We start from the raw sequence: 12,298 nt of genomic DNA on the forward strand, positions 1-12,298 counted from the left end.
TAACATTACATTCTGGAAAAAAAAATTGGATGGATAAAAAAAATATCACATTGACCAAAGGGTAGGGTTACATGACATAAACACCCAAAAAATAATGTAATAGAAAAATACTGATAAACATATAGCAAAACTGGTGGCATGTTTGGATACTGCCTACCAAATTAGTTTTCGACTTAATTAAGTCGAGAGTTAGAAATTATTTTAAGAACACAATTTTGAAATAATGTAATAAGTACAAATTTTGCGAAGCAAATTGCTTTTATTTCGATTCTGAAATCAATTGACTTCTTCCAAAATCTGACTACCTTATAACTAAAGAGGGAAAAACGATAAGTTTTCATCACTTACTTACTGGAAGAGTACATTTTTATCCTTAAACAGTACAAAGACCAATTTTTCTGAAGTTAAAACGATTTTTATTGTCCACACGAATTGTATGATATGGCATTTTATTAGAGAATTCAATTAAATTAAGGTGATTCTTCTTCCTTCACGAGGTACAAGTGGTTAATGTTCCCGATGAGTTTTGAATTCCACTAGATCAAAAATTGTTGAGCATATATTGAACCATGGTTTTCAATATTGGGTATCGTCGCTTACAGTTACAGATAAGATATAATGGTATTAGTGATACTGAGAGATGATGATTGAACCTATGGATTCACGTTTAATTTTATTATCGTCCTCCATCATGTATATTTGCAAATACTGAATGTTTACATACGCTTTCAAACACAATAAATAACTAAAGATGACTGATATCGGAATTCGGAAAATATTATAATACAAATAAATTTTCACATTATATTTTTTTTTTATTTTATAAAAATAAAATTAGATATGACTAAGCATATTTCATTGTCTTTGTTGGTGATAACAATAATATGACAATACATTATAGTTCGAGTTATTTTTTTTTTCAGAATTCTGAATAACTAGTAGACGGTCGATTTTGTTTTTCTTGCTAATATCCCGGTTTTGGAGGATATGTGTAGGAACTAGATGAATTTTTATATGATCATTCTTGTGAATCACGACACTCATGTATCTGATATTGAAACTATTGATTTAAATCCATTGATTCCCCATTCTAAAAAGTGACTGATCATTGATACACTAAATGCATTTGTTGGCTTAAAAGTGAAATCTCAAACTATATTTTATCACGTGGAGACTAAGGTCATGTATCATGCATCATAACTATTAGGGTCCAATGATAAGTTTTACATGTTACGTTGTAAAAGATATGAATCTTGCTATCTCGTACCATGATTTTGATCTTGAGCATTAAATAGATATCAAGAAATGTTATCAGCGAAATAAACATTTCCAGCGCTATACCTTGTCCCCCAAGCTTTATGTCCATTTTATTTCCAGTTCCATAGTTATTATTTCCTTCAAGTATATGTCTACTCTGAACTTCTGTGTGTAAATTGATTGGTTCGACATTAACATTTTTGATGAAATAGCGTATTGTGATGGAGATCTTGTTTTCCTTTTCTAAGTTGTTATAAAATTATACATACGGTAATACGTTTGTGTGTTTTTTTGTTCGGTATCTCTTAATATTATTGCACCGATACGACAAAGATACAGTCTGTGTTATATTGACGAATGCAAAACTGACACCTTGTTTGTTTTTTTCTAACTCATCTGATTCGTTTGGATCTGACCCGTTTATTCTTTTAGTCACATCTGATTCATCTGACCTAAAAATATATAAGTCAGTGGCTTGGTTCCTTGATTCAGAACCATTTTATTCCCTGAGTCAGATGGGTCCGAGCCGGTGATTAGGTATGAGTCAAATCACAAATCAGATCTAACTCAAAATAAAAAAAAAAGCAAACGGTTTTATATCTCGAGTCAGCAAAAACAAATATACTCTTATACTCGGAAATACAAATAGATTTAGGACTTTAGATTACTACCAATAAATGCCGACACTGCTAATGCAAGATTTTGTAATGAGAAGACAACATGGTGGAGGAAGATTATGTGTGAGAAAACTAATGCAGAAGAGGCTTGTTTGGTTCCAGCACAAACCAACGAGGCAATTGGTAGAAGTATATGGTATGGAATTCTTAATGCTAACAAAGATTTTTAAAACTATCACTATACAGGTTAATAATGGGAGAAGAATAAGATTCTGGCATGACTGGTGGTTATAGATGTTGTCCCTTAAAAATATATATATCCAAGGCTATACAGAATTAGCCTGCAGAAGCATGACATTATAGCTAACTTACTGACCGCAGATGCAGGGTGGAATCTATGCTTATATAGAGCTTTAGACCCAACTGGAAGAATTGATTTGTTGGAATTAAAACATGATATTAGGGATGTAGCACTTCAGCAGGACACAAAAGATTGTATTGAGGGGAAAGGTACGTCAAAGGCCATTTACGAGAGGCTAGCTGAGGTGGAGGTTGAATGGGAGTTTCACAAAATGGCAGAAAATAAACTAGCCCCTCCAAAGGTGTTGTTCATTATTTTGGCTGCATTACACGTGCAATGGGTGATGAATAGAGACTATATTTCCCTGTTGAAGGAATGGAGATTGGATACTAGCTCGATGAGAAATGAAAACAATATGGCATGTTCTGCCATTTAGAATTAGTTAGGAGTTATGGTTGGAACGGAATAGCAGTTTGCATGGAGGAAAAACAAATCGAAGGACGTAGTGACATTTACAGGGATTCAAAAACTTCTATGTAAATCCAATTTTATACCAGTAGAAGGATATAATAAATATCTTCTTATTCATATAGACTTTTATTGACGGGTAGGACAAATCATAACGAGATAATCGTGGAATCCGATACTCATTAAGCTTCCAAAATCCTCAACAAGAATTGATGTCACTCTAAAAAGAGATGACGCCATCTTAACGATGCTTACCAATTCCACTTACAGAACCAGTCAAAGATTCTAGTCTATTAATCGGTGGTCAACAGAATCGGCACCTAAATCGAACAAGAAGACATCGCTTCACCTTTTTGATTTAAATGAAGAAAGAGAGCATTCTAAATCATCAACTAACTCAAATTGGAAAATGGAAGACTCCACTGTCATCATCATCATCAATCTTTTAATTACTCCTTCAAGTAAGAATCAACACGTGTATTATACCCATCAGATCTTCTACACTTAGCTGTACACTTACAAGTGATTTTAATATTCATAAACAAATAACTTCCGATTTAAGTGTTTTCCCGGTTTTTTACAGCTGTACTTTAACCCGCGTCGAACCCGTTTTATGGATTTTAATTAAACACGCGTTTTTTCTTATAAAACCCCCTCTCCCAAATCTTTGCCTCCTCAAAAATTTCAAACAACTAGAAAAATCTAACTATACAAAGAACAGTACTTAGCCAGTCAAGAACACTTATCTTTTACTAATCCTTCTTCGAGAAATGGATATGTTTTGTTACAATCAGCTACAACAGAGTCAGTACTTGGATTCGAGATCAGTTGAGATATCATCACCAGTATCTGATTCAAGTTTGAGTAACCGGAATACATTTTCCGATGAAGAAATTCAACTAGCATCAGATAAACCGAAACGGAAAGCGGGGAGAATGAAGTTTCGGGAGACAAGACATCCAGTTTACAGAGGAGTAAGGCAGAGGAATAATGATAAATGGGTTTGTGAAGTTAGAGAACCGAATAAGAAAACAAGGATTTGGTTAGGTACTTTTGCTACACCAGAAATGGCTGCTCGTGCTCATGATGTTGCAGCAATGGCATTAAGAGGTAGATCAGCTTGTCTTAATTTCGCTGATTCTGTTTGGAGATTACCTGTGCCGGTTTCTTCTGATCCTAATGACATTCGGAAAGCAGCAGCTGAAGCTGCCAAAGCATTCCAACAATCAGAATCAGTTGATGAAGTTAATAATTCCGGGCATTTGGAGAATTTTTCACCGGTGAATTCGATGGTTTCGTCTTCGCCGGGGATTTCTTCTTCGGAGAAGGTGTTTTATATGGATGAAGAAGCAGAATTTGAAATGCCAAGATTACTCTCTGATATGGCTGAAGGGTTGTTACTGTCACCACCTCCTTCAAGAGGGTTCAGTTGGGATGATATGGACAGTAATCATGCTGATATGTCACTCTGGAGTTACTCTATTTAAAATTTACCTCTTCTTTTTGGCAATGAAGGGTAAATTGGCAGTACAAATATTATTGTACTTGAATTTTGAAGTCTATGTAAAAGGGGTATTTTCAAATACTCTGTTTTAGTTTGAGAGTCTTAGGTATATATCAAGTAGTAATTTTTAGTCATGTACAGTAAAAAAAAGGTTCAAGTTTGTAAGAGGGAATTTCCTGAATCAACAATAAACAAGAGTTTTAGAATTCAAATTCTCATTTTCATTTACCAGATTGCAAGATACCTGTAAAAATTCACAATTCTGATTGGTCGTTCGAAAAGGCGACAGCCGGAAGGATTTCTCGAAAGATCATGGCAATAAGTGGAGAATCTCTCATGGCGAAATCGTGCTAATTTAATACATAATCCAACTGTTAATGATAGGAATAGCATAAAATGCGCAACAGAAGATTTCATTGTACATGAAAAAAGGCGAAGCCTTTTAGGACGACGAAGGGTCCCAAACCCGGTTAGATTAATAACAAAGATACCCTTTCAGAATCAGAAATGATTACAGGCAAGGGGAAAAAAAGAAACAGATGAAAAAATTACAGGCAGGCGAAAAAGATGAAAATTTACAATAATTTAAGGCTACCTCCTTAAACGAAACATCTGGTGTGCTTGTATCCACTTCATTTTTTAATTACAAAGAGAAAGAAAGACGTAAACGCAAACGCGATCATAGTTATGTTAGGCATAAAGATTATATATTTATTGTAGTTTAGTTGAATAAAAGGCGATGTCTCACGGATTTGGATAATTTTGGAGTTGATGTCGTTGTCTCTTTTGAAGAAGACCCCCCTTGTTTTGTTTGCTCCTCTGATATTTTTTTGGCTGGACCTTCTTTCTCTTTCAAAAGATGAGCTGTACCTTTTGTTGAGCGATAGAATTCATTAATACTGAGTTGGACTGCACTTGATTTTGGAGTAGTTTCACCACTTGCTTTCCTCTTTTTGGATTTTGACTCCTTCAGTTCCTGGAAATTCATTTGAAATATTAACAAAAAAATCATGATTGTGAAGGAACATGTTATTTGTTGTGGGAACTATGCAGTTTATTTGTTGTGGCGTAAAACTCAGATCAGATGTTCCAATTGCTCTATTGGTTGCACGAAAGCAAATAATAAGATGTAGATGTACTGGGAACTAAGCTAAGATTTAATAGGTGGCTCTTGCAGTAAGTTCATATGAATTTCCATGGGGCATTCAGTTATTTTACCCTTTGAAAGGGAACTCTAATTTGTAAGGTTTGAAGATTTAGAGAACGAACTGCTGTACAGGATTTGCAGGCCTACAGGAGTCATTAAGTGCTAACATCTTTCAATGGTGAAACTAGTAAGAATCTACTCATGGACATAGCCCTCAGCAAACTAGATCCCACTTTTCTTGAGAGACTGTATATTCTTTCTTTTATATCTGATCTCGATTTGTTTCACACAGAAATATCTAATCATCTGGAGTATAAATACCTTTTCCCGTAAGAACCTGTCGGTTTCTTCAGGATACGCAGCCTTAACTAGATCCATGTTTTCATCAGTTAACAGGAACCAGCAGCCATCATCGACGTGAATCTCGGGGATGTCAGGCTCATCCAACAAATCACCAAACTCGTTCACTTCCACGACATCATCTTGCTGGGTATCATAGTCTTCAGTTTGGGGTGTAGAGCTCGCAATTTCCATAGCACCAACTTTCTTCCATTTCACCAAATAAGAAGGATGACCAAATCTTATTTTCACACGCTGAATAGAATCAAACTCGTATTGTTCATGTAACAGCAAGCCTTTTGCTGGATCCGAAGCCATCTCTCTTAAGAGAATTGTAGATAACATCGGAAGCAACCTCTGGCGTATGTAGGAAGGATCCCACCGCTGATGGTAACCTAAGAAGTCAATCAGTAGTTCGGTATTGGGGCTTTTCCACAATAGAGACATGCTTTCATGTTCTGAAAATAAAAGAAGCAGAAAAAATTGCAAAAGTGGTTATTGACATTACTCAAAGGAATATGATAACGAGAAAGACGCAAAATATGAGGCAACTTGTTAGAGGTAAGAAATGATAACATGCAAATGCAGGATTGCTATGGACAATTAGGCTTTTGTAGTGGAGAAATGGGATGTGCAAAACTTTGGGTACGTTGCAAAGAGTGAAACAAACCATGTAGAGCTCAACATGGGAATAGGAGCTGACACAGTCTATAGTATGGGAGGATTGAGCAATAAAATGGTAATATGCTATCATGTGGCAGTGGCAGTGGCGATGGCATCATAGAGATGATGGTGGTCCCTGGTTTGATCTCATTGCAATGAGATGGGTTGGTGACTATGGTATAATGATGCAGCAGCGGTCAAGTTTAATGGGGCAATTTTGTTGTCTTCAGGGTGTGGGACGAGTATTGCTTGTGTGTTTATTTGGCGGGGGTGTAAGGTTGCAGTTACGCATGGTGGTAGTGATGTTAAAGGGGGTTGGATAATGTTGGTAGTGATAGTGAGGAGAGGATATAGCAGGGAGGTATTAGTAACATGTAAGCTGAGTAGATTATCAGAGGAAATAAGTTACTTCATTTCAGTAAGCAAAACAGAGGCAACAAATTTCGAGAGCGCTTTCCGCTTAAAGAAAAGTAGATCTCAATCAAAGAGCATACCACTTATACTTCCACCGATTTGGTTTAAATACATGTCAATGATCTGATCATTTGGAAACTTCTGCTGCGAGGACATTTTGCTGCAGACACTAAGTAGCCAATTTGTTTGCTTCTTCTGTTCTTTAACATGTCTAGCCTGCAAAGGTAAACCAAGTTAGGATATGAAACAGAGGTGTAGAGGAACATATCTACTACCCAGGTTGGTACCAAATCACAGACATACAATTACACGAAGAATACATATTAGAGGAACGACATACCATGACACAAGAAGAGCATTCACATTTATATCCCGCTGGTTTTTGCGTACAATTATTATTAAAATTAACCGTGCAGTACTCGCAAGAATGCTTGACATGAGCTCTCTTGCTGCCCGGATGTCCACAATGGGAGCAATGGGATTTGTTCTTTGGTGAGCTTGTATCTGATCCACGTACATCACGATCGACAAAAGACTCGCTAGAACTGCTACCAATCTGGGATAATGGAACATCACCATTGCCTACATCATGTAACCTGCAGGACGTGCAACTCTTGTTTATAGGAAACTAAGGCAGACACAAACTGGAAAGTATACAATTCCAAAACTCTTCCAGAAGACAAAAAAAGTAACTGATGAAGAAATATACCTATTCAAGATCTCCTCTTCAGGGAACATCTGAACAAAGCGTAGAGCTGTATCTATTCCGATCCCAGACACCCCACCCAAATCATGGTCATTTCCAACCAAAAGAGAGATCGCGATTAAGTGCCGTCTCTTCAGCCCTAGACCAGCTTCAATATCTGACATGTGGTAGCACTCAAAAGGTTCCTGCATAAAATGCGATGCCCATCCATGCTAGGAGGTGAAAACTCATTGATACCAATTCAATCTGGCCATGACCATCGCAAAGAAAAATAAGAAATAGTAAAAATGAAGTTCGTCTTCCAATGCAAAGCAAAGAAGGAAGACAACACAACACAACTAGGGACTGGAAGGAACTCCATCATTGACTCATTAAAATCTCCTAGTATAAATTACTTGGTACAGGACATATAATCCATTAATTTTATCTTTCTGATATGAACAATGATTCTCTAGATAAATCTATCAAAAACAAAATTCAGAAGTTTTTCTAGCAGTTCAACCCATCTCCTACCTCTGTTCCTCCCAATTACTTGGGTCTGCTCAAGAGTATAGACAAACACAAGGGTCTCTACAAAAGATGCAAATTTAGCTTCTCAAGTATTCCAGCCACTCATCTCAACAACTTAAGCTCTGCTGCGGTCATGTGACAGGCATGCTTGCTGTTAACCCAATTTTCACAGTTTACTATCTGATAGAAATCTTGTTTTATTTGGATTAAATTTCATCCTATGAGTGGCATTCTGCATCATGGCTGATTTCTCCAGCCTAATATGATTAGGTAACTAAAAACAGCAAGAATCATCGCTTCAGGGTATCTTCCTACCACACATTGTGATTTTAAAGCAAGCAATCAAAATCATTCTAACTAAATCTCATAAAACATCCAGCATTTATAGCTACTCAAATCCTGAATCTGACACATACTATACGCACTCCACTATGTTAGGCAATCACTGCAATACACTAAACAATAGGCATATCACATGTTATTCTTGAAACAAAGCAATACGCAGCAGTAACCTTCTGTCCATCCCATCAATCAACAAATAGGCCCTATAGTAATTGTTAAGCAACAGCCAGACGATCCGCTCAGAACCTCTAAGTAAAGGTTATCAGTACACATATAAATAATGATCCACCTTACAATTCAATCAATTGCATATACTAAACAGAATTGAAAACCCACTACAATTTTAAACCTCCATAACTTACCTTGGATGTAGGCCGGAGGGATTTTATAACACATTTGGCCCCAAAGAGAAAAGCATCACTATCAGCAGTAATACAAGCATCAACATGCCCCCCTTCACTATTTAACTTAGCGCAAAGCGCTTCCGCTTCGCCTTTTGCTTTCAACACAGGCATCCCAAGGGTTTCAAGCAATTCCTAATTACACGAACAGTCACATAACTAAATCAATTCAAAATTTCAAAACCCAAACATTATAATTAAAAAAAATCATCTTTTTTAAAATTGCAGAACTTACCACACATTCCTGAACACACTTGGTAAAAGCCCCATTCCTTTCAACAGAAACACCATCGTTAACCCCTGGTAAACCCGACAAATCAATACCCGAAAACCTAAAGAATCTCTCGATTCTTGCCCGATTTTTCAATGGAGAAGAAACCCCATCAATAATAAATACAGGAAAAGCTCCAAGCTTTGAGAATAGATTAATGGTTCTAAAAAAAGTAAGTTTGATATGAGGGTTTCTTGCTTTGTTTTTTAGGGCAGTTTCATGTTGAACAATCCAGTATGATAAATCAACTGCAACTTTCTTGTTTCTGAGAAAATCAAAACCCTCGTTTCTGGCATAGGGTTTTAGCAAATCCCAGAAGTTTCCACCTACACCCATTGTGTGACGCTATTGTACGCCTCTGGTGAAGGAGTATACGGGACGGAGAAGGACGAAGAAGAAGAGAAGGGTAATTGATGGAAATAGAATTCCAACGGCTTTTTAGAAAGGGATTAGGATGGCTAATATACGCACGATGAGTGTAATGCGCTACATGTTGTCGGTGCCCCAGAGTAAATAATATGGGTTCTTATATCGACACTCATAGCCATTAAGCTAATGTTCTAAAAGCGGCCGCTTCGCTGGTGGCTCGGGTGAAATTTGTTCGAGTGTTATTTACACAAATGCTAATGTGGCGCTGCAACAAAATTTCTAGATCATGATACGATAATCACTTTAAGGATTTACCATCCCACAATTCATGATGATACCATATTACATAACATATAATCTGACATAATCTTAAAATTTGATGTAAATTTTGAATATTTATGTTTTTGAATTATAAATTTTGATGGTTCTTCGCGATTTTCATCCCCAAAGGGCATGGCATGTAAATAAAATGATATAAAGCTAAATTTTCGAATGTTATGACTGTCACATAAAAATGAGAAGGCAACATCAAACTTTTATATTTTGTTTATTTACATTAGTATAACACGCACGCCAATGCACCTGCCCTTCTGTTCTTTGTGCCTGCCCTTCCATTCTTTTATCCGATAACATTCTTCGTATGTTGTTAGTTGTTTGTAACTATAATATACACAGGTAAAAAAACTTGAAATCAAATACAATTATATTCTCATATGTTGTTCAAAAAAAAAAAAATACCTGTCTCGCAAGCTATTTTGTCGGTTTTCATTATAGAAGTTGCTCGTCTAACTAGATTTTATCTAACATGCACAGTTAAAATGATAACGAACCATTTCAGATGTATAGCAATTCATGGCTCCATCTAATCATGCACATTGATCCACTGCTCTGCCAATTTGGCCTTCAAGTATTGAAACTCAATGGGGAGGATTTAGCTTATATTGATAAATTACAAATTTTCAGATTGTTCAACCTGATAGATTATAATTATAATGAACCTCTTTTTGCTTGGTCATCTACAATGATGTTAGTGATCAGAACTACACATATATTACAACTGTTGTGAGTTTTGCTTCTTTTGGTTACAACCTAGATTCCTAGACTAATAATTGAGATTTGGTATAATTGGTACATTTGGCAGTGGTGCATGGGTTGTTGGTGGTAAAGGTGAATTCAGATTCAAAGGGTTTCATCCAAGCTAATAATAAGACTTTGCACATGAATCCACTGCTCTGCCAATTTGGCTTTCAAGTATCGAAAAAATAAATCATCAAACTCTCTCTTTGGTCATTGGAGGGCTTTCATAAGGAAGGAGACCCAGTCAGGCTATAGTGTTTGACTCCTGGTTAAGGCTTTCATTTGTTTATCATTTGTCTCGCAGAATTCGAAACAGATGAGGGAGCACTATTACAGTAAAACATCTAACTAATATATTTCAGCTAGAGAAATAGAGGACTGGCCTTCTTTCAAACCCGCTGATAATAGAGCAATTGAGCAGCCAACATGATCATTTCTTAACATTTCAGAGGCATGATACTGCCAACCGGATAATTACGGAAATATGCTAAAAAGGACACTAAAACTCTAAGAAATTGACATCTTATCAATCCCACTGTGGGCGTTTGTGTAGGAATTTTATAAGGAATTATCCTACTTATAAAAGGATCTACCTGTAATGGTTCAACATAAGCATTATGGTCGTCTAAAAGTAAACCAATTGGTGACTTAAACCCCCCAGTTTCATATAAATACAAATTAACCGGTAGAATCCCATTTAATGTTTTACATCAAACTCTTACACATATGTTTACTTTAGAGGCCCTGCACAATTCAGTTTCAATTGAACATTCAACATCAAACAACCGAATAGTTTTAAGTTTTTCACTGGTTTTTTTTTTACCATTATTTAAAGTTCATGTAAAAGATTAAAACTGTGAGATACTTATGATTTACCGTAAAGAAATGTGACTAACATGAAGACAGATGATGGCCTAAAACAACAAAAAGGATTCATCATGGATTTGATGGAAAAACAAAACATAATGGTAAGGCATGCCAACGGCTAGAGTATTGTATCCATTTCATTGTTGCTTTATGTCATGACTTCTCGTGGGGTTAACCAAATTTGTACATTCTAGGCCTAAGTCCTAACCAAACTTTTGTAGCTGCTAAGAAATCCATTAAACCCTTTTATGATATAAGACTCTATCTTCTTCATCCAATACCTTGTGTATCTGAGCTAATTAGGTTACACATTTTTAGAAGAAAGTCTATAATTTACTAAATCGAATTTAAGCAAGCAGTGATAATTGTAAATTACTTACCAATCTTCTGAAATAAATTAATCATTTCCAAATGTGAACAATCGAACCTTAGGACCTCCCTCAACCCCAGGATGTGATGAGTTTTCGAGGCGGGAAATCGATTTCAGTTGGGATTTCAATTTTTTCACAAAATTGAAAATAATGAAATCATTGTACAAAACATTAATGAAATCACAAATACAATCCTAAGAAAACATTCATTTTGGGTCTGGGGTAATCTCTGATCGATTTAGGGACGACGAAGAAATAAGAGAAAATTTCAATGGAAACCTAGGTATTGAACTGTGATTTTGGAGTTTGGGTTCCTCTGTTGTTCGACGAAGAAGAAAGAAGAGAAAACAGAAAGGTCTAGTTTAGCCCTGATTGTTTTGGAATCAACGGAAAAATCGGCGCAGCAATTAAAAACACGGGAGGACTACTTAGTCCTTTCACTGGCAACCGGAGAAAAGACGTGTTTTCTTTATATTAGTAATATGAAAGTATAGGAATAAAAGAAATTCATCTCCAACTTTTACCAAGCACATATTATTTTTGAAGGAAAACGAAAGGAAAAAAGAACCATACGAGTCAAGCATAATTAGATGTTGGAGTAAACCGTTACAATTCTAGTATTTCTTTGTCACATCCATCAATCTAAATCCAAATTTTGTTTAGAACGACTTGGA

General features: G+C 36.1%; 2 protein-coding genes across 2 annotated transcripts; one reads left to right on the top strand and one right to left on the bottom strand.

The window, feature by feature from the left end:
* Positions 1–3,336: 3,336 nt before the first annotated feature.
* LOC113302049 (dehydration-responsive element-binding protein 1A-like) lies at positions 3,337–4,365 on the top strand. The gene has a single exon (XM_026550893.1). It carries the CDS (start codon positions 3,414–3,416, stop codon positions 4,128–4,130), a length of 717 nt encoding a protein of 238 aa, XP_026406678.1. The 5' UTR covers positions 3,337–3,413; the 3' UTR covers positions 4,131–4,365.
* Positions 4,366–4,566: 201 nt separating this feature from the next.
* LOC113303197 (flap endonuclease GEN-like 1) lies at positions 4,567–9,331 on the bottom strand. The gene is made up of 7 exons (XM_026552223.1): positions 8,905–9,331; positions 8,631–8,804; positions 7,420–7,601; positions 7,051–7,306; positions 6,791–6,926; positions 5,616–6,091; positions 4,567–5,123 (listed from the first exon to the last, which is right to left on the bottom strand). The coding sequence occupies exons 1-7, from the start codon at positions 9,274–9,276 to the stop codon at positions 4,869–4,871; spliced, it is 1,851 nt and encodes a 616-aa protein (XP_026408008.1). The 5' UTR covers positions 9,277–9,331; the 3' UTR covers positions 4,567–4,868.
* Positions 9,332–12,298: the final 2,967 nt, after the last annotated feature.

The sequence above is a fragment of the Papaver somniferum genome, chromosome 8 (assembly GCF_003573695.1).
Source record: "Papaver somniferum cultivar HN1 chromosome 8, ASM357369v1, whole genome shotgun sequence".
NCBI lineage: Eukaryota > Viridiplantae > Streptophyta > Magnoliopsida > Ranunculales > Papaveraceae > Papaver > Papaver somniferum.